Genomic DNA, 23,919 nt, shown 5'->3' with positions numbered 1-23,919 from the left:
ATGGGTCATGTGGCGGGTAGCCATCATACAACGCAAGATAATTGACAGATGCCTGAATCTCGCTTACTACATTTTCAAGATAAAGCGCATATATACAAGTTCCGAACAACAACATTCGGACCGTCGGTCTACCGAGCAATATCACCCGCTCGGTGGAAGATCTTCCCTTTGTCGTATATCTCTACAGGTCACGTTAAATCGTGCCCTCATATGTCCGAATAACAAAAAAAAGCATAATATGTAAAATATAATCTTTTAGGCCACTTGAATTATTCCGTTCCATGGGTAAAGTATAATTCTATCAACGGTGTTATTAAGAAATAACTGGCTATCTGCTGTCAGGGGCTCTGAATCGACACGCACCGTAGATTATACTAAGGACGACGACCTCTTGTGGTTCAAAAGGGTTTGAGACGAAATACTGTTTTGTATTCATAGATGTTATCAAAATACGTTTGGTAGGTACATGTAAACCATAAGTCAAATTGTCGGTAACTGTTAGATCGGTATTGATAAAATTATTGTTAAGTTTTGTAAAGGTTTGAGTAGTAATTTTTAGGACAGTGATTCAGTAGTATGGTATAAAAACTACAAAAGTATATTTAAAATTCAATATACTTTAGTGGAATTACTCGTGTTCATATGGCGAAGACAATTTTGATTTATAGGTGTTATTCATGAATAGATATACAAGTCTTCATTCTCGTGTCTCAATACATCTAAACTCTTTGGATTACAGTGGATATAGTCTTCTATAAAATACGGGGAATCGTCGACGATTGATAGCCGGTCGTTAACGAAACGCAGTGGTCGAAGACATATACTTTATTGATGCAGGAAACAGGGCTACAGCGTGATGAACGTTTTCGTCATGGCCATTACCAATTTCTTTTGTAGTAACGTTTTATGGAACAATGTGGAATTCAATTTTTGTGCTGTTCAATTTATTGAGTGACGTTTTTATTCGTCCTGTCTAAATATTTCGTTATTAGAGATTTTTATGAAATCCGGAGTATTTCCTCTTTTATACTACAAAGATTCAACTGGAACTGTTTTTGTAACTTCTAAACGATCTTTAGGCCTGTAACCGGTTGTGGTTGTATTGTATTAAAACAAAATCGTGTAAAATGTAGTCTTACAGGCATTTTCATTATCACCAATTCATTTCACAGTATCATCCTTTTTTTTCTTTTCTAAGCAAGTAATGTCAATTGTAGCATAGCCTTATATACATTCACATTAGGTGGTTCTGTGGTGTAGGTGGAAAATATTCCTACTAAAAAGTTGTCTATATATTATTGTAATTAAAAATGTTTAAAAAAACACAAAACTCATTTTTTGTCCATAATTTAACGGAAGTTTTGATAAAACTTATCTACTGTTTTTTCTCGGTTTATAACCAGTATCGGAAGAACGGACATTAAAGGTTACATTCATACATCTAGTGATTTAATTATTGAAATTGGTTTTTTTTTGCTTTTACCTTCTGTGTACTTAGTACGAGCTTTTTAACGTAATATCGATATCGTAAAAGTTAACTCAAATTTGTATGGAGTTGGAACAGCTGTCTAGGTTTGGCGCAGCCCACTGAGTTTCTCGCCGGATCTTCATAGTGGGTCGCGTTTCCGATCCGGTGGTATATTCTCCGAAGCACTGCTCTTGCTAAATCCAGTGTTAGTAACATTTCCAGTTTGAACCCCAAGAGCTCACCTGGCACGTTAGGGTGAAGCTGAAATAGCCTATCAAGGCTATCAGCATAGGTAGGAAAAAAAAACGTTTTCCGCTAGGAGCGCTGTTCCAACTCTATACAAATTTGAGTTAGCTTTTACACGATCGAGAACGATAACAAGAACTGTACAATATCCTTCCGTGTTGTGGTGCTTTGTTAAAAAGTTGCGAACCAATAATTTTACCATTTGATTTTTTAAACCGGTCTTCCGTTCGATAAAGCGGTTAATCGGCTGGAATACGCCTACATGCTACACTGTCGAACTAAAAAATAAAACCGTGCGAGGTTAATGTATCGACTAACGATAACAATGAAGGAAATTATAATGTGAACGAACTCGTGAGGGAATATTGTAATTGTACATATATAGGACAGATAGTTATAAAGATTTTGAAGATCAATATTAAAATTCGTTTAATCATCATCATCAGCCCACAGTCGTCCACTGCTAGGCCTCTCTCAATCATGACCACTGAGCCCAGTCTTCGGCTCTCCTTATCCACCTCTTGCCGGCCAGTGTTTGTTTAAAGCATCCAAAAGTCATTAAAATGACGAAACACATCGTGAAATACAATTTAAATTAACATATTTGTTAGAATCAATGTTTCAAACTGAATATAGTGGGCTTATCAAACATGTACGGCATAATACATGTTAAATTAGAAATAGATCGACGTTGTATAATAATAGAAGCGTGTGTCTCCTGACTGAGTTGTACGTCACCAGACGTCCAACTGGTCGCATGTTTATAAATAGCGATGGAGTCGTTACGTCATCTCGGTTACTTTTCTTTGCCATCAATAAACAGTTGTGTTTCGTGAAACGGACAAGGACGCGAGTGTTTGGTCGCAAGGTCATATACCTATTACTTTTTTATTAGGATTAATGGTGGCCCGGAGACCTTTCCAGTTTCACCAGGATAGGTGGGCGAACAAAGGCTCAGCCAGGAGGGGTGGGATTAGCTAACAACTGCTCGAGCGCCTCCGAATTCGTGAACGAAGGCTCCGAATGTATCTACCACTGGTTCGGAATCGCGACCCGCTGAGAAAATCCGGCGGGAAATTCCGCGGGCAGGTTATATAATGCATGGAAGATGTATATTAGAATTGTGGTGGTGTGATGACTAGAGGTATTTGCTTAGGTGTATTGTGTCATCTCACAAACCCTTCCTCCGTTGGTGTTCTATCATCTGAGTGCCGAGATGTGCTGTGAGTTTGCAAAGGAATCTGGGACCTCTACCCTCTCTATATTATCACTGCGAATTATTGTTAAAGATAGACAAATTAATATTTCCTTGAATGATTTTGTTCATGTGTATTTTTAGTCTCACACATCAAATGCAAAGGTTTTCAGCCTTGCTCTTAAAACTGGTTTGATTATAAGATATTGTGTCGATTAGAATATCGAGTTTGATTTCTATTTACGTAATAGATTCGGACGCTTGAAGACCATATGCAGTTTTCTGAGAATTTGTTTCTTCTACGTATACTTGCATTTGAGAACTGGATGATGTTATCTCTTATTCAAGCGATACCGGACTTTTGATTGTGTAATTAGATTTAATGCAGTACAGACTTTTTTCTTTCTTTATTGGATCTGCTGCGCAATACTACGAGTACTACTTTTTTATTGTTCTGCGATGGGTATAGCACAACGCTTATTTGTTACCACGGCCGGTGTAATTGGTAGTAAAGCGACGGAGGCCTGGTTTAGTTGGTTCAACTGTTATAAAGCACGTGTTTTCGTTGATGATCTTGAGTTTGATTATTCTTTTTAACAATTATTTTAAGGGTTTAGTCAATTGTGACGATGTCGCTTCGTATTTCTACATAGTATTTGACTTATTAATTAATATTAAATAACTGTAATCTACTCTGAATCTAATTTATTACTAGGACGTCTTGTCATACGCACGGGTAGGTACTACCACCCTGCTATTTCTGCCGTGAAGCAGTAATGCGTTTCGGTTTGAAGGGCGGGGCAGCCGTTGTACTGTTAAAAGTGAGACCTTCGATCTCTTGTCTCAGGGTGGGTGGCAACATTTAGCTTGTACACGTCTATGAGCTCCGGTAACCATTTAAGACCAGGGGGGCCGTGAGCTCGTTTACTCATCTAAGCAATAAAAAAAAAAATAGGCTAAGAAACACTGACCAATGTTTCGTGGCTTGTCGGAATAATAAGCGCGGTCGAAGAATACCTTCAGAAAAGGGTATTATTTCCAGTGTCGTAATACAAGTTCCCACATTGTAATCTGCTGCCAGCAACTGTCGTTTCAATCTTTCGATCCCAAAAAGCTCACTATTGTTAGTAAATTTTTATATCATTAAAAAAAAGCCTGTGAAATTTTTAATTTCCTCGCTACGTCCGCGGCAGAACGATCGCAAAGCCATTGTTGTACGGTAGGTACGTGAGTTACGTAAAGTTCGAAGTATTTTCTTCACTTTCATTGTTGCGACACGTTATTTAGTTAGCATCGGCATTGTGCGTGTCTCCGAAACGTTTTGTTCGAATTTCAATCGGACTCTGTCCAAAATTGTTTCGCATTTGTGTACGCTTAACATTGACTTGGTCATTTTTAAACTATAGCTTAGGGTTTTGGTGCTGCTAACCAATTAATTATGTGGACACAAAAGTCGGAACTAATGATAAAGTCATCTTGTTTGTCACACAAGAAAGTAAATAAAAGAGATAAAAGCACAATAATGTAAAGTACAGAATAAAATAAAAACAATGATAGGCCTTAGATATTTTTTTAAATGAAGCAACTTGATTCTCATAATTGTTTGATACGAAGATACATGATTACGTTGACTTTTTTATTGGTGTATATATGTATGGTATAGTCATGGATCTCCCAACGTTCACGGTTAAGATTTCCGAGAAGAGATTTCTAATGAATTATCCGAATAGGACGATATTTCTGATAGGAAAGTACATGATGTATTCTTATCTTGATGGTCAATAAAGTATAACCTACTCTGTATAGATCAGAATTTTATTGCTGTTTCTGTCAATTGTACTTACACCATCATCATCAGCCCACGGATGTCCACTGCTGGGCATAGGCCTCCCCCTTTGATTGGCCTCTGATTTGAGTTCACATCAATTGTATCTGAAGTTCACATACATACATACAATGTATACGTTTTATGTACGTGAACAATGTATAATTTGTACAATGTATAATTTCTCCGGTATTTACAAGTTATACCGAATATTAACGAAAAAAAAAAATGTTTTATTACGTAAACGATTATTTTTAATCAAGACGAAGCAACTCATTTTGTATATACTATACTACTTTTTTTTAATTTTTTTTTCCTTTGTAACAGTATTTATGGCCAGACTAAGTATCTTAGCTGGTCCCCGTTCGCTTCACTGGGCATTTAATATTAAAATTATTATTTATTGTCATTATTATTAGGGAGTCCTACACTCATATAAATATTAGCCTATTCATTATGTATATGTATTTTCTACATGGATACCAAGTTTAAAGGCAATCACGCAGCACGGTCGAGTAGTTATAACGGAACATCCGTAAAAATCACTGTAGATTTATATATTAGTATATAGATAGTACAGCATCTAGATATTCCTCTATAAATCGTCTATTATACAAAATAGAAAGTTATTTATTTTGTAATGTGATATAATACCAATGATTATGTATGTATGTATGTATGTTATGCAAGTGTATAAAGTGACACTCGCATTTCGCGCGACTGGCATAATGCCGGCGTGTAAATATGCAAAGTACCAAAAAGAAATCATTTCACAGTAAGTATAATTGTTTAATATCAGTTTCGTAATACGTATTATTATTTCATTTCATTTTTAATTACGTACATAATGAAATGTAACGTAATAAGTGTTATAAGAACAAATGTTATTTTTTGTTTTGTTTGGTTTTAAAATTAAAATCAAAACGTGAGAAGAACTTACATTTCGGAACATAAAATTGATATATGATTGGACCGTTAATATGTCGGAGAGCACGCATCATCCGATCACGATTTCAATTTGTTCTTCTTCTTCTTCAACCCATGTCCTCCCAATGCTGAGTGTAGGTCTCTTCGAATCCTCCCCATTATTTTCGGTCTCTTACCCTTCCCTTCCAGTGGTTACCGGATCCCATAGACCATCAACGTAAATTCCGCCATCCACCTTGAGGCATGATTTCTAAGTCTCGGTTTTTTACAGTACTATATTTCCCCTAGACTTCAAACCGAAACGCATTACTGCTTGATGACAGATATAGGCAAGGCGATGGGACCTCACCATCCTCATGGATGGTAAAATTATAAGCTCACAAACAGCTCAACCACGACTTGTGTTTTAAATGGTAACCGGACCATATTGACGACACAACATTAATGTTACCATCTATTACAGCATCTTGAGCTTCTATGCTCTCAAAGTAGGAACGTGCGACTCTCTGCTACGGAATTTAGAAATAATGTGGTTCACTCATTCTGGTTACACCCTACCAATCGCATTAGAGAAAATTTTGTAAGTTAAGAATCGTAATACCAACAATATGTTTTCAGTCTTTTCTAAAATCGAATGTACTTAATGTATTCTCGCACGTTGACAGTTGAAAGGCTGTCAGTTATGTATTGTCTTTGTTAATGGCAGCTGCGATACGTTTAGAACTAACTGGTCAGCTTAACCTAATAAAAAATGCATCCGACATATTATGCCTGACACTAACCATATCAGCGATTACAATCGAGAACAAAGCTAGAATCGTTTCGTATTTTTAATTACGCATTAATTAAATATTCTGATAATTATTACACATTATGTATTCTCGATACTCATACACACATGTGTTTTTTTTCAGTAACATTGTAGAGCTGTGTAGATAAAGTGTACTCTTTATGTTTATTCCATTTCGCATTTGTGTTCTTTTATTTTTTAACACGTTCAGAAGTGATTCCGTGTTGAAGATAACATGTGTACCCGTTCGAATAGTATGTAAGTTTTCTGTATAAAAATTATTATAGTGGTTATTGTAAACTTATTAGTTACCTACCTGTGCGGTTGCTTCCACGTATCGCATTGTGGCGAAGCAAGCGAAATTTCAATGTAACAACATAAATAGGTAAATGGATCTGTTTGTTCAAGTGTAACTATTACAATTTGTTTGTTATATTTAAACGGCGTTTTAAATAAAATATGATACGCAAGAAAATATAATTAAATTCACAGAACTGTTTTTGTTCAAATTGTTGTTTTCAACCTGTGTGAATGTTATTATCTTGTATTTAGTTCCACCGGTAACTTAAATTATTCAACTACGAATTGATAATTTACATGAGTTTTTTCCTTAAATTGACCTCGTTGTCTGTGTTCGATTGAAACTCATTTTGACAGCAAAAAATAAATAACTAATCCTTTTTTCAAAATAGTGCGGCTTTCATATTTTGAAGCTCCATGACTAGGAGAATCGATCCGTCTTGATATCCGGCTGGATCCTTCGTTCGTTCGGGTCTACCCTGTGTCACAAACAAGTATGGACCGTAAATGTATCAGAACTAAACGCACTTTCGAAATTCACAAACTCTCCCCTTGTTTAAGTTCTAGTCCGCACACACATCTATCTTCATACAAAAACTTTTATGCGCCGTCTCCGTCCGTGGCTTTGAATTGGGATGAGTAAATATTTGTGTTCCATTTTCGCGTAGACCGTCCGGGGGATCGACCCGACTCGTATGTAGGTCTTGGACGGATAGTGGCTCGCTCATTACAAACCATTCAATGGTTTTGTGAGCTAGCGTACCTATTTTCAGCTTTCTGAATGTGTTCAAGGTTATCTAAATTTGACAGTGTATAGCTTGATATTGAGTTCAGTTTCGTCTTTAAAAGTAACGAGCACTAATGAGTATGATTATTACTTAGTGTATTATCGGTCTCTTTATTATTTAATAATTTATTATACTTCGTACAGCCATTCTATCAGTCGACCAAGTGTGGCATAGAAAAATACGTTAGTAAGCACATTGGTTGATTTTATTTGTATTTTTTTATAAAGAAATTTGACTCCATTTGGCAATTTCGCATCAATTTTGCCAAGGTCACGGTATGCACAAAATTGACAGGTTTTATTTGTATTTATATAACCGCAAATTCTACGAACGGCTGCTGACGTCATAAAAATAATTATCTGTTCAATAATTATAGACTTGACATTGTGCAACTACAAATTATAATAAAATTAATGACTATTTCGATACATGATATTATACCAAACGTGATGATTGATTGAAAGCCACCACAAAAATCGTATCTCGTTTTCTTATTGCGATTGAACGTAGATGAAGCCTACGAATCACGTAATCATTACTGGTTATCTTCGGTCATTGACATCGGTAATGCCACGGACATAGACAAACTCTTGGGTACTACAAAGCCGTATGTTTGCATCTAGATGCTGTACTATATAAAATAAAATTACTTGCTGATCACGTTTTGAAAAAAAAAATGGTTTACGTAATAAACCATTTTTTTTGCGTTAACATTCGGTATAATTTGGGCGTAATATAAAATAATTCCGGACAAATTTAACGTTTCCCACGATCCGTCATTATTTTTGTTCATTATATACCCATTTTATTTATATAACTGTGATGACCTTGGCATTTGACGTAGCCGCAGTTAAATCTTCGTGAGTTCTCGCTTTTGTGTTTGGTTTGATCGTGAATAAATACGAATTAGCAACGATTCCACTGCGAAATTGAGGTTTGCTTCCCATTTTTTAACCGAGGCTGTCGATCTCTGATTACGTTTTGTGATCGTGGTCTTATAGTAATGGTAAAAGTCTTACTGTAAGAAGGCGGTGTATTTATTTTGAGTGATCCAAAGATGTTTTAGTTCGGATCAGTACCATCTATGTCGCTTGGACATACTAGTAGGTATTATAAGGAACACGTACCCGGGAAAGTACCATCACTAGCCGCAATCATGCCGCGTAGTACGCATGCATTCCGGTTTCAATGAGACTCGTAATTCTACTAAAGTCGAATTTTTTTCTAAATATCTTAAGGTCATCACCATTTAATTTGTGATAGGGTCGCTTATGGTCTCTATTAAGTTAACATCAGTTGATCTGTAAGTCCGTCTGCTCATCTTCAACAGGAAAAAAGCTGCTGAGTCCCTTATGCAAACATACTTTATCCATACAGAACATAAATATCAACAATTATTCCGATCCGGTGGTAGATTCTGCGAAGCACTCAGGTTGAGCCCGTGAGCTCACCTACCCGGGCGTAGCTGGATTAGCCTCTGAGGCTACCAGTCAATATGTAGGGAAAAAACATTTATTCTAAACAAATTTTCAGCATTTAATAAGCAATCCGAGACTCTTATCCGATTTTGTATTCATAAAACTTCGACCAAGGAACGTGGATGAAAATTTTTATCCGTTTCATACGATTCTATTAAATATTATTATAGCTCCGTAACGTGTCGACTGTTTAAATGAAGATAAGTTATGAAATGTATTAATCACGGAAGACACGACAGCTGTCACGAACGTTCCTTTGTTTTTTGACTGCTTTGAGATGAGTTTTTATATCGATCGTCTTCTAGAGTAATATCTAAGAGAGATAATTCCATCGATTGAACTACGTCGATTGCTATCGTGAATCAGACGAACTGCGATTACCGTAACGCCGCTGTTGCGTTTTAAAAACGTCTGATTTAACAGATCGCGATGAATAAATACTTTCAAAAACAATTGTCATTTATTACATTATTGTCGTTCACTTCTCTTTGTATACCTTGGATAGTTTCATGAAATCTAATATTAACGTCACATCACAACTCTTGTTTTAATGAAATAGTGTAATCAATATTATTGCTGTCTCTTTTATCAGTTTTTCGATCAATTGATTTATCATCACAGACGATTCAACGGAACTTTTTGTTTCATTGGTTTTTATAATTTCATTACTTATCCTTGACTATTGATCATTGAATGCTGCTTTTTTTTATATTCCTTTTTGGGCTTCTTCTAATAAGTGTTCCATGTAAAAAATATATTGGTAAGTACACAAATATTTCATCTTCGTGTTCTATTTGGTTGTCGTGCCAAAATTAGGGTCCGCTTGCGTTGCGATGATTACTGAGGTCACTCACGTATTTTAACGACAGAGATTGCTTACTTCTCACGGCTTAAGCGGGCCGACGTCGTCTCGAGATGGAAACCGGAGGTTGAGAAACAGTTGCGACAGACACTTAGTGTCGCATGTGGTTAATTTAAATATGTTTTGTCATGTATGTACAATTTTGTGGATCGAGTGAAAACTAGCTAAGAGTTGTGTTTTTTTATTGCCCGTGTAGGCAGACGAGCATTCGGCCCACCCGATGGTGAGTGGTTACCGTCGCCCATGGACTTCAGCAATGCCAGCGGCACAGCTAAGCCGCTGCCTACCATTTAATAATCTCCATAAGCGTGCGGCGCGTGCGGCACAAAATTCAGAGGAACCGAAGTTTCTCCGCAGATCCAGAAACTTTTAAAACTCGAAACTTTTTTCTGTGGGTTTTTATTTAATTTTCATTACTAAGCAGCTGCCATATATACGATTCATCTTGAGCCATGAGGTAAGTTTTCATTGGAATTACGGCTGTAATACTTCAAAATGGGTTCCCAAACTGTCGATCGATGGATTTAACAGGTTTCAATGCTGGTTGTGTGTGATAGTTTTTTAGCTAACAGAATAAGAATTAGAGGATTAAGATTACAAGTGCATGTAATATAGGGATTGTTGCAGGGTTCCTCCGGTAGATGGAGTCATTTTTAGTACGTCAATTATGTAATTAACATCCGCATATTTAAACCCGAACTGATCGAAAATAAGCATGACTTTCCCGTGGTGAATCTATTTTAATTTAAATTAAATGAGCGGAGAAGCGACGAAATTAGCTAAGATTATTTCGGATTGTCTGCCTTCATGCTCCGTTTGGCCTCACGTTGTTAATCGCCCGAACACGATTCTAACCTTTTCCAAGTTACGATGGAATTATGTGGAGTTCAAACAGTTTTCTACCCTGCATCATCGTTTCTAGGTATCTATTTGAATACTCAAAATATGAAATAGCTACAAATTTTACATATTACTACGGAGCTTTAACGCTTATGCCTAGTATTATTTTAGTAGATATACTAAAATAATTCAAAAGGATATAGAGGATATAGAGGAAGAGGGTAGACCTAAGAAGAAATGGATGGATTGCGTGAAAGACGATATGGGTAAGAGGGGAGTGAGAGAAGAAATGGTATATGATAGAAGAGTATGGAAGGAGAAAACATGTTGCGCCGACCTCAGGTAACTGGGAGCAGGGCAGGATAATGATGATGATGAATGATGATGACTAAAATAATTCAAGCAAAAGGGAACTTTTTGTTTGAAGAATACGTCGCATTTTTATTCTGTTGCTCAGTACAAAATTCAACGTCAAACAAACCAGGGAGAAGGAAGAAAGATTCATGTTTACATTTTTGTTCGCGTAATGATTCGCGATAAGGAAAAATATTTTGACGTACATACAAATACAGTATAGCTCATTGGGTTTTATCTGCTCGTTTCCTTAATGTATTTTTTTTGTGTACTTTTCTGCGTATCTTGTTTCAGCAAACAATATACCGGTAAGGTATGTTTATTATATTATGTTTATTTATTTACAATATGAATGTGAAATATCCGTTTATTTGAATAGGTCTGGTACTTTCGTATTTTTATCTTTTTGTATTTTAATGAATACTTCTATGATTTTTAATCTTTTGTTAAATTTTAGATCCAAACATTCAAATTTTATTTACAATTTTCCAATTCTTCAAAAATATGTCATTTATTATTCGTCTCATTTTAATTCGTTTTTATTGTCTTGACTTGTATCCACGTATCTATTTATCTTGTAAATTTTGCACACATATAAAAGTAACAAATAATACAATAATTTTTGTTTAATATCCTGACGAGAATAATCAGGATCAAAGAGAATTATTATTGTATTTTTAAATTTGTTTTTATCTAAATTATACTGTACAATGTGGACATTAGTAACAATATCGTATTGAGGATGTAATTCTGTCTAATTATGGAAATATAATATAATTGATATCTGATGCCATGAAAAAAAAAGAGTATTATAATGAAGGTGAAACATATTATATTTAAACAGAACGCAAGTGAAGCGTTAACTCAAATTTGTTTGCAAATATATATTTTTTATTTTTTTTGTGAATGATGGATTTCTGGTGGTCCAGAGGCATTTTTAGTTTCACCAGGATAGGTGGGTGAGCAAAGGCTCAGCCGAGAGGGGTTGGATTTGCTAACAACTGCCCGAGCGCCTCCGAAGGAGACCTAACGACTCAAGAGCAACTGCTTCGCTGAAACTGTTCTTTTTTAAGTGTCACCTTGTTCCGAATGGACATTTTACTCTGCTTACCAATTATGGGATAGAGTTTGCCAAGAATAAACGCGACACGGTCGCGGACTGATTTTATATGTGGACGGAATGTCATCGATGCATCCAGGGTGACACCCAGGTACTTGACCTTCCCGACCCAGGGTATGGGTTGGCCGAAGAGTGTTTTCGAAGGTTGCAAAAACTGATCGATTACCGAATCTAGTCAGTAAGTAGCTAGTTAAAATGATGACGACCTCCGCAGATATTTGTAGATACGAAAAGCGATTTCGGTTTTAGTGGCACACATTCCTTATAAAGCTTACGACTCAGCAAGCAACATTTTTTTTTTTTTTTTTTTTTTTTCCACAGGAGAAAATCGCCGGATCCCCACCCGCGCGGCAGGTGGGGTATGTGGGAGTTGAACCTCACTAAAAACTCCTGCCGCTCACAACCGGCGCCCTACCTCGGACCGGGCCAGAGCCCAGTCGGGGCTATTGAAACGGCGGGACAGGGTTGACGCAGAGCACATTACATCCATCCCACCGTCCCACGGACGCCGGACCGGTGGCCGCCAGCGAAACGACCACCGGTTCCCTCGTTCAGCGGGCCGAGAGCCCGCTTTGATGGCGCCGCGTTACACCTTCCCCCAGAGCGGTCGGGGGAACGCGGTCTACCATCACCCGGCTTCCTGAGCGTGCAGAGCACGCCACCCCTCGTCTGGGTCCCTCCCCGCACAAAACGGGTGGGACCCCTAGCTCTTAGGGGGCCAGGTCACGGATACGACCCCGGTCCCGACCCCCTGCTCGGCGGCGGCGGGTTTCTGCGTAGTGAGGAGAGCTTTCCCTCACTCGCCCCGCCGCCTCCTTCTGCGAGATGGTGCACTCGCAGAAGTCGAGCATAGCAAGCAACATTTAGGATATTTTCAAGTGAGCTACATATAAGAATATCTTTCTTACATTTAACTTTTATATTGTGCATGTAACAAAGCACCTACCTACTGCTGGCTGTCAACAATGAGCCCTCATCAACACACTATTGAAAAACTTTATTGATGAAACTGAAAGCGAAATATTGTGGGACCCCAACCTTCTGTCGAACTTGCTATCTAGGGTATAATATATAACTAAAATTTATAAGCCGGTCACGATGTCAGATTACGGAATGCATTCCGAAGCACCAGAAAGGTAACGCATTATTGAAACATCTTCTATATATTAATACGTGAAGCAAAAATTTTGTATCCCTTTTACGAAAATTGCGCGGACGTCTGTGGTCAAATTGAGAATAGCTTAAATATTGTTTGTCTTTATTAATATTTTTTTATAGAGTAGCCTAGGCCAAATTTGTGATTATAGAAGAATAAAATACAATCATAATAGTGTACAAATTTACAATTCCAATTAATTATAGTCGAATTTCGACTACTGCGGGACCACTAGTTTAGAAAAATTTTCGTCGACGACAACGTATTAATCGCTTTGTTTGTCTTATTGCGAGGCACTCGGGTCGGTTTTTTTCCCTACTTATTCTAGTATTTAGTAACCACGAGGGGTTATTCTAAATTCACTAAACTAGTAGGTGAGCTCACGGGGCTCAAACCTAACGACGTCTAACACGAACTCTAATAAGAGCCGTGCTTCGCAGAATCTACCACCGGATCGGAATCGCGACCCACTGAGAAGATCTGGCGAGAAACTCAATGGGCTGTGTCTATGGGCTAGTTCCTTAGTCGAACTCGTAATGGAAAGGATTTTCATTAGGCGTCAGGGCCCGTAGACATCCGGTAGTGGAGACTGCGCAGTCTCAGTTGTAAAATTTCCCTTCCCGTTTTTGATGGAACCAGTGCTTGGAACGATTCTCACTATCTGTGCAAAACCAGAATATGTTCTACCACTAATAAATAACTACGAAAAATAACTTTTATGGATTTAATTAAGTGATATAACCTCCCTTTTGCCGCTGCGTTTGTGGGCTTTGTGGTCCGGGTCACAGATATTTGGTATTCAAGTATCCTAGTTTCGTTTGTGTATTTCTCAATATAACATGAGAGATCCGTGACTCTTGAGTGTATGTAGGTCGTTTTGTTTTTATTCGAACCTGGTATATTTATTGGAGAAAAAAAATAGCTTACTATAGATGGTCTCGTGTTAAGTGGTTACAGGAATACGAAGTCGAAATCTCAATTGTAATGTACCACGGGGGTCAGCTGTATCGTGATAAGGCAGTTCGCGACGCGCTGCTCTAAAGCGCCGATTATTTAGATATTCCTTAAAGGACCTACCTTGTATCTCAATGTACCACGACTGCTTCACCCTTCAAATCAGTACGCCTAACTGCTACCCGGCTGAATTAGACAGGATAATGCACCCGCACACGTATTTTTGCGCACAAATCATCGCACGACACTGGATAATGATGCAGAGAAGGTCACGAACGAACAATGGAATGTATCGTGCTCACAATGGACTCGAATGGGCGTCTGTTGAATACAAATTTTTTTGATACGTTATCGACTAGCGTCATTGTAATATTATGTTGTTATTGTACGTGACTTTATGTATGGTTTATGATTGAAACTGTATATCGATTGCAATCCCTGAATGCGTTAAATTATTGTTTTTACATGCTTTATATTAGCTTCATTTGTATGTATGTTTGTATGTTTGTAACTGACTCCTTTAGACGCGATTTTGACCCACTTTAAACGGCCAGATTTCATTCAAACTTTGTAGATTTATCGAGGACCGATGTCAATTCAATATTTAAAAAAATTGAGAAAAAATATTGAAAAAATTTAAATTCAACTAAAAAATGAAAAATAAATAATAGTTTAAAAAAATAAAAAAACATGCTTTGTGTAAAATTCAACTAAAAATAGAAAATAAATTTTAATAAATTTAAATTGAAAATAGCGTAAAAAAATATATATTTCATTGTAATTTTTTTTTAATTGCCCTTCTAGGCAGACGAGCATACGGCATACCTGATGGTGAGTAGTTACCGTCGCCCATGGACTTCAGCAATGCTAGGGACAGAGCCTTAATTATTTAAGTTTTTAGTTTTTTTAAACTATTATTTATTTTAATTAATTTTTTATATGATTAGCGTCCAACCTCGTGCAACTAAATGAGCGAATGCTATGGACTCATTCTATTAATATTTTAATATCTGATAATTATTAATTTGTGTGCGATAATGGCTTCTGAATTGTGTGACGTCAGAAAAGCGATGTAATTATGTCGATTAATATTATACGATACGTAGTGTAATCATTGATTGGGCGGTAACATGTGGATCGTCAAGTAGATAGTTATTACGTTAATCTTAATGATAAATGATTATTAATGATTAGTGAACGATGACCTATAGCCGTTCAATGAAGCTTAATATTTGAATTATGTATTTCTAACTAATTCAATGTTTGGACTGGAATGTGCTCAGGTAGCTTCATTACAAGCTAGGCATAAATAGAAGGTACACAGTCAATGTATTGTAACTGAGGCCTATAAAATCAAAAGTAGCTAAACGCCATAATGTAGTAAAATGTATTAACAATGGCTCTATCTTGTTTAGTTAGTTGAACATGCTTTAGTGTTTTCATGTTATAACAAATGCAGCTAAATCTCTAACAAATTCAGTTCAAAAAAGTTAAGTTTACTCTGTATTAAGTACTAATAAACGAAGTTTTATCATTTAAAATTCAGATTATTAGTAATATTCTCATTCTTTATAAATCTGTTTTAAAATAAAGAATATCGTAGCTATACGAACAAAGTTATTACAGATTCTCAAACCGGGAGTGTTGCTAACACTGGCCCTAGCAAGAGCAGTATTTCGATGGATCGGGAGGATCCGTAATGACGTGTTTAGGGCCGGCCGATTTTTGTAGTTTACCTGAATATTTGACAGACTTGGATATAGCTTTTTTTTAATTTATTGCTTAGACGTGTGGACGAGCTCACAGCCCACCTGGTGTTAAGTGGTTACTGGAGCCCATAGACATCTACAACGTAAATGCGCCACACACCTTGAGATATAGTTCTAAGGTCTCAGTATAGTCACAACGGCTGCCCCGCCCTTCAAACCGAAACGCATTACTGCTTCACGGCAGAAATAGCTGCCTTTGATTTTATAGGCCTCAACTATGTTAAAGGCATGCGTATAGATCCACTTTAAATTCCGTTTTCCGGCGTATCAATAAAAAACACAGACCATTAAAAACATTGTTATAACAGTTTTAAAGTTACAAAGTTTGAACGACGAACACAAAATACAACCTGGTTTAATACATATATGATATTTATTTATCACGGTACATGATATGACCCGGGCAATGTCGGATGGATCCGCTTTAAAAAATATCTCTGTGTTCGGTGGTACGTGTCTTTACGTATCAACGAATTTGGAAATCGTCCGGTAGTCTATGTACCAGAAAATGTCTGGGGCAACTCTTTATCCCGGGAAACGTTATATTATCTAATATATTAATACGTGAAACAAAAACTTTGTATCTCTTTTTACGAAAATTGCGCAAACGGAGGAGTATGAAATTTTCCACACTTATACAGAATATAGAGAAGAAGTGCCCAATGCTAATATTTTTTTAAAATAATACATAAAAGATACATTAAATCAATAAAGAAAACATTACACACACTACCATGTATTTGACACACACACGCATGCATACGTGTTTATATCAAAGTTTATCAAAGTGTCAAACATTATGAGTACCTAATACCTATTATCTAATTACAAATTTAATGTAAGCTTAAACCGCGGGGCACATCTAGTAATAGATAAGGCCAAAGCAATTATTGTATATCGAGTTGAAATAACTTCTGTCAAGCGTGGAAGTCCTGTACTGAAATAGCGACAGATGCTCAGACCCTAAATGCTGTTGTAGATTACTTTGTTAAGAAATGTTTGTAACAATAACGTTTTTGTTTACAAAATAACACAGGGATGACGTAATACCTAGTAAACAAATGACATGGATAATGAGTTCCTCTGTATTGTTATCAGACTGGTTTAATCTTTGCATACTTCATCATGCTTGAGTTCTCGAGTAAAGTGACCTCTTCAGTCGTACCGCGTCAAGTATTTTAATATTTACACGATAATTTGGATGAAAAAAATAATGCACTGTCTACTCATGTATTTTTTTTATTGCCCTCGTAGGCAGACGAGCATACGGCCCACCTGATGGTGAGTGGTTACCGTCGCCCATAGACTTCAGCAATGCCAGGGGCAGAGCCAAACCGCTGCCTACCGCTTAATACTCTCCACAAGCCTCGTTTGAAGAAGGACATGTCATAGCGCTCGGGAAACACCGTGGAGGGGAGCTCATTCCATAGCCGGATGGTACGTGGCAAAAAAGACCTCTGGAAACACACTGTGGATGACCGCAGTGGCTCCAGGTAGTATGGATGAACTCTACTCCGGTGGCGGGCGGTGCGATGGTAAAAACGAGATGCCGGTATCATCTCGAACAACTCCTCAGAGCACTCCATATTGATCAACAATCTCTGTCATTTCATTTCAAAAACATTATCGTGTCTTTGGATAGTTTTCTATGAGGATATTTTGTTGATGTGGATTTTGTGGTACTATTTTTATTTATTCATAGTATAGTGTACCAAATACTATACTGGTGGTAGGGCGTCTTGAGTCCGCACGGGTAGATACCACCACCCTGCCTATTTCTACCGTGAAGCAGTAATCCGTTTCGGTTTGAAGGGTTGGGCAGCCGCTGTACTGTTAAAACTGAGACTTAGAACTTCTGTCTCGGGCTTCGGTAACCACTTAACTGTGTGGCTGTGAGCTCGTTCATCAAACTAAGCAAAAAAATAACAGAATTATGGTAATGTGGTTACCGGAGTCTATGGGGCATGAATGCGGCCATCTTGTGACACAAGTTCGCTGTCTCGATTGTATAGTAATTATGCTAATCAATTTTTTTTGTTAGTTTGAATTTTATTTGCATCTAAATATCAGGGTACCTATATCTGAATATGGGTTGAGTACGTATTTATAATAGGAAAATTGGTAATTGCATGTGAGATTTTATCACCGGTACATTCGCATCGCTTGGTACGTGTGCACCCGAAAACTTATTATCCTTAGACAAAGACGGCTTCGAAATATGTACGCAACTTAAAGAAAAAATTGAGACTTTGAACTCGGACTACGTGTGTGTATATATGTGTATATACATACATAAGTCAATCATAAGGAAAAGTCAAATGTAATGTGTAAAGTTTTATTTATTAGGTATTGCAACTGCTTCAGTTGTTAAGTTCTGCTCAAGACAAATCACAACGTAACATGTTTTTTTTTTATTTTTTTTTATTGCTTAGATGGATGGACAAGCTCACAACCCACCTGGTGTTAAGTGATTACTGGGCCCATAGACATCTACAACGTAAATGCGCCACCCACCTCGAGATATAAGTTCTAAGATCTCAGTATAGTTACAACGGCTGGCTACCCCACCCTTCGAACCGAAACGCATTACTGCTTCACTACTATAAACCAGTAAAAAACTGTACTACTATAAACCCGTGTGCATACCCGTGCAAAAGGAATGTTTCAAATAAACGTTATTCATGTGTCGTGAAACTCACGAGAGACTTCGTGGAATACGACACCGGCTGATCTTGCAATCTCGGTCGCTCGGTCTCTCGAATTTCGTTGCCAATTGAAATTCTTTAGAATATTTATTTATTTTGTGAATCATATGGGGTTAGAGAACACGAATTACGAGTAGTTGTTTAATTATGTACCTATAATCGATTGTCTAATTAACGTTTGCATTAAATGGATTCTTAGTAAATACAAAGATTTGCTATATGAGTACATGACGACATGACAATCTGCAGTCTTTTTATTTTTTATTTATTGCTTAGATGGGTGGACGAGCTCACAGCCCACCTGGTGTTAAGTGGTTACTGGAGCCCATAGACATCTACAACGTAAATGCGCCACCCACCTTGAGATATAAGTTCGAAGGTCTCAGATATAGTTACAACGGCTACCCTTCAAACCGAAACGCATTATATTTTATATTTAGTCTGTACTTATTTACCGTTTCTACTGGAAGAAATATTTTTTTTTTCTTTATCTTGCAATCAGTCAGCTAGACTATGAGCAGATGTGTTGAGAGCTGTTAGACGGTCAGAGCAAAATCTCCATCGAGACTGCTCCGCTCTGTCAACCGTGTCTATCAAGACTTAGGATTTGTCGCCTTTTAAGCCTATTTATTAGGTCCGGTGTGGTTAGTTGCGTGGCAAGCTTATTAGGTTGCATTTCTAGCCTTTTTCTGTATTTCATACTCCAGGTCTTGATTTCCCGTTTAACAGTTCGTTGGCGTAAATGTATCGAAATAATTGAACTTTTAAGCCAGCAAGCACCAGTCTTGATATTCAACGTTAACATACTGGTAATAAGGATAGTCATATCAATAAACTAATTAATACACATCTTAAAAGATTTCTTGTGTGATCCATTCACTGCATTTAATTCGTAGAGCAAAGAAAGGTTTTGTAATTTTTAGTAACATGTACATATATCTATAACATACACTCATATATGTATTATATATTGGACAATAATATTCCTCTCACTACACTTCGTTTTCTGTATATGACGAATTAAATGTTTACTTATTGTATTTACAGAGACAATTCGTCATTTTCCATGTTATTATAATTATTATACTTCTCATTTCTTAACATGTCTACTCTCGGAAATGTTTATTTTGAGATAATTCAGTTTGTTTTGTATTTCGATATTTTTGTTATTCCTACATATCTTTAATAGTCCTTGGGAGTGATTAAAAATACATTAATCGTGTTTATTTACATTATACTACATATTACTTATTACTATTTTTCGATATTTTAATACATATAGTTTCCGAGGTCACAAAAAATTTTCATTACGAAATTGGAGGGAGTTGAAAATGTTTGGTCCTGTTTGGTTTGACCGTTTGAGTCTATTTTCTAGCCCACTGAGTTTCTCGCCGGATCTTCTCAATGGGTCACGTTTCCGATCCGGTCGTAGATTCTGCGAAGTACGGCTCTTGCTAGGTTAGCTACGTCGTCAGGTTTGAGCCCCGTGAGCTCACCTACTAGTTAAGGTTACGCTGAAATCATCATATCAGAATATCAGCTTAGGTAGGAAAAAAAAACAATTTTCTTTCGTCAAGACTTTCCAGGAGTGGTTGATGCAAATTTCCAATTGTCTTCAGTTTTTCAGGGATGGCGGGCTGTGCTTACTATGCTTTCAGCTAATAAAAAGCTGTTAAGCAACTTTCATTTCACATTATGATTATGTTCACGCGCTTTAATATCATGTAAAACGTTGTAGAATCTTATAGCAAACTCTTCGCTTCGTGGGAACCCGTTTTTAATTTGGTTTGGCGTACAATCGAGAACCACTCTTTTTATTGTCAAATTAAATACCGTTCCATGCGATGATTAATGCGCATATTTTCCAATAAACTTTTCATAAAACAAGTACGATATCCGAGAAGGTAACGATTACCTGGCATCAGGGGAAACATCCTCTAATGATGAATCAGTAAAGAAAGGGTTCTTTACGCACAATAGCATTCGAGTACCAACCATTTTATTGAAAAAAACTAAAAATATATACCTCCGAGGACAGACGGTTAGTGGCATTTCATTCTTTACTCAGAAATAAAGCAAAAATTAGGGAAAACCAATTGGAATAAGACAACATTTTATTTACAATTATTTATTTAAAGTAAATGGTCAAATTGTCCTCCATTAACAAGAAGTAATTAATACATGCATCTACATCTTAAAAATGATCATATTATTTTTATTTATTTTTTTATTGCCTTTGTAGGCAGACGAGCATACGGCCCACCTGATGGTGAGTGGTTACCGTCGCCCATGGACTTCAGTAATGCCAGGGGCAGAGCCAAGCCGCTGCCTACAAAATTATGAGACTAACGTATTCTTTTTTATTGTAAAATTTCTTATTTTTCTAATATATTATCTGTGGGTAAAAATTTCCTTTTTTATCCTGTTTTCTGTTTGTTGCTTGCTATCTGCATCTTAAACTACAAGTAACAAAACTATTGAATATGAAATGTGTTTTTGTCTCGGCCTACAGCTCCGTCTTCTAATAGCTAACTCAACAGGTCGTGGTAATTGAATGCGCTGCGTACTCGCTCCGTACCACTCGGTGCCAAGCGCACGCCGCCGCCATTGCCGTGCACGATTCCCGCCTTTTTATTCTGCATTCACAGATTAAACTCGACAACAATCGTTTGGAAAACCTGTTTTAGAGGCTTTTGTTCCGTAACACCCATGGTGTGTATGTAATGCATTTTTCTTTTGATGTTTTGTAATTGTATTGTTTGTGGACCGGTGCTAAAGTTTTAAACAAAAAATACATGTACATATATTATATGATGTTACCGCTTAACTTGAGGTATAGGTTATAAATATGAATGAAATAGGAGTAAAGGCGTTCCTACTCTCTAAATCGGAATGTATGGCGGCAAAGATTCGGCGTTTGTACCGATGCGATAAAAGTTGTTCCATCGATATAAATTTATAATTATTGTCGAATTTAAAAGCAAATTCTTCATCTTCATAGTTGTTTGTTTATTCAGCTCCAACATTTTTATCTAGTTTGCCCGAGAATCAATATAACCGGACTAGTTAGTATGAGTACCAAAGTATTCTTCGAAAATTTTAAGGTCTTGGCTTTCGCGTGCCATCTCTTGTGCCTTATACGAATGTCGTGCTATAGTTTTGTTGCCCTGGCCTCGAATTAATTCCCAGAGGTTCGCATCTGCACACACATCAGACCGAACCTAAACCCTGTGCATGGTGGTTCATTCAGCCTCTTCCACTGTGATTTTACTGTGACTTAAATAGTTTTGAATCAAACTCGTTGTGTTCATATCTATACTTATACTTAATATTATAAAGAGGAAAGATTTGTTTGTTTGTTTGTTTCGAATAGGCTCCGAAACTACTAGACCGATTTGAAAAATTCTTTTTTCATTAGAAGGCGACATTGTCCCTGATGAACATAGGCTACTTTTTTTATTTATTTTTTTATTTATTTTTTTTGGTTTCATGTGTGTTTTGATGTTTCCGAAGCGAAGCGAGGGCGGGTCGCTAGTTGGTTCATAATTTGATTGAGTAAGTTTAAAAAGAAGTTTTACATTCACATTTTTGCCGTGAAGTTCATTGTCGACGAAATCGCACGTGGGCTTCGCATCATTTTATGTAAAGACTGCTCCATTACCAGTTTTCTGCATATAATTAAGTTCAATAACAACTGTTTCAATGTTATTTTTGATTTTATCTTTTATCCCTATACGTGATATTGATCGTACGATCAAATTTCTACTTTAAACTGTATTACTATTAGTGCTAGTATCGTATGTGGTCGAAATTAAAATACTAAGTGAAGTGGAAATTCAATACATATTTTATCTACCAACAGAGAAAACACGAGATTTTAATTTTGTCGTCTATGTTCGAAATATAAACAATATAAACTTTCTTCCTTCGTTTTAAAGTAGATTTTTATTTGTTTTTATTATTTCAGCAATAACGATAATGAATGAAATTATGGTGGCTAATAGCCCTCATTATCAAGTATTGTAAATGTAACTAATTTTCCATTTTAAATGTCTGAGTTCCGTTACTTTTATTTTTCGTAATTACAAAACAATATTATTTAAAATAAAATTGATTTCGGAGTTCAAAACGATGCTTTATTGTCTGTACGTAAGTTTGACTAGAAAACGATCTTAACCTTTAGAAGTGTTTTATTAACCTCTATAAATAATTCAATATAGGAATATAGCGCAGATTGCGCCAAGGACATATTCGTTGAAGCAAATTCTTCATGTCTGTTATTGGACTGATATATTAATTAGAGTGTATGGAACAGAGACAATGTTTGAAAAATAAATATTGTTTTAGAAGTACACTTCCAATTGACTGCCTGCGATCGACAATATTTACATCATTTGATCTTGTATTTACTTCTTTCTCGACATTCGAGCCAATTTTAAATTTTTATTGGTTATAATGTACTTATTTTTGTGAAAAATGTGCTTTATATAACTGAGAATATAAAATTTATAATCTAGAGGTAGAGAGAACAAAAGAAAAGGACAAAAACTACATGCGAATGTTTTTGTTTCACTTATCTAGTCTACATTTTTGTTCATTGGGAGTTACAAAGACATTTTTCCCGTTAAAGATATGCGGTAGATATCGGCCGCGTTCATTCCCGATCCTGCGGACCGAATGGTTAACAGTCGACGTCGCCCAGAAAACGTCATTACAGATTCTTCCGATCCACTAACGGTGCTTTTAGGTACCTCAAGCACCGGTCATGGTACTCGTCGAACCCGTCGTTTGCGACGAAGGGCTCGGCAAGTAAATTAACACACAGACACAGCTGAGTTTCTCGCCGGATCTTCTCAGAGGGTCGCGTTTCCGATCCGGTGATAGATTCTGCGAAGCACTGCCCTTGCTAGGGCCAGTGTTAGTAACTACGCCAGGTTTGAGCCCCGTGAGCTCACCTACTCGTTCGGTAACACTGATATAGCTTCCCAACGCTATCAGCATAGGTAGGGAAAAAAAAGGTGGTAATACGAATGGTGTGTGGTCTTTATAAAAAATTGTTTTCAAAGTTTCTTTGTCACGTTTCATTTGTATTATACCTACTGGTATTTAAGAATTCTTTTTTAATTTTTTACCAGCCGAATA

At 36.8% G+C, this 23,919-nt stretch overlaps 2 protein-coding genes across 5 annotated transcripts in view; one reads left to right on the top strand and one right to left on the bottom strand.

Annotated features, from left to right (window-relative positions):
• The window catches only part of LOC101738147 (retinol dehydrogenase 11), a 29,504-nt gene extending 14,248 nt beyond the window's left edge, over positions 1-15,256 (bottom strand). The window contains exons 1-2 of one of the 3 annotated variants that reach the window (XM_062671271.1): positions 15,129-15,256; positions 14,427-14,624 (exon numbers count right to left, since the gene is read on the bottom strand). The gene's annotated coding sequence lies outside the window, so the exon portion shown is untranslated. Of the gene's footprint in view, positions 1-7,048; positions 7,476-14,426; positions 14,649-15,128 lie in introns of those variants that run through there. The other 2 variants (XM_012696144.4, XM_062671273.1) reach the window with 2 other exon arrangements.
• The window catches only part of LOC101737037 (TBC1 domain family member 14), a 64,920-nt gene that overhangs the window by 17,878 nt on the left and 23,123 nt on the right, over positions 1-23,919 (top strand). Inside the window, exon 1 of one of the 2 annotated variants that reach the window (XM_038013650.2) lies at positions 6,578-6,709. The exons of the other annotated variant lie outside the window; for it this stretch is intronic. Coding sequence (XP_037869578.1) covers positions 6,687-6,709 — 23 coding nt within the window. The 5' untranslated portion in view covers positions 6,578-6,686. Of the gene's footprint in view, positions 1-6,577; positions 6,710-23,919 lie in introns of those variants that run through there. 2 annotated transcript variants of the gene reach the window in all.

Source organism: Bombyx mori, chromosome 11, assembly GCF_030269925.1.
Source record: "Bombyx mori chromosome 11, ASM3026992v2".
NCBI lineage: Eukaryota > Metazoa > Arthropoda > Insecta > Lepidoptera > Bombycidae > Bombyx > Bombyx mori.
This window is presented reverse-complemented; position numbering and strand designations above follow the sequence as displayed.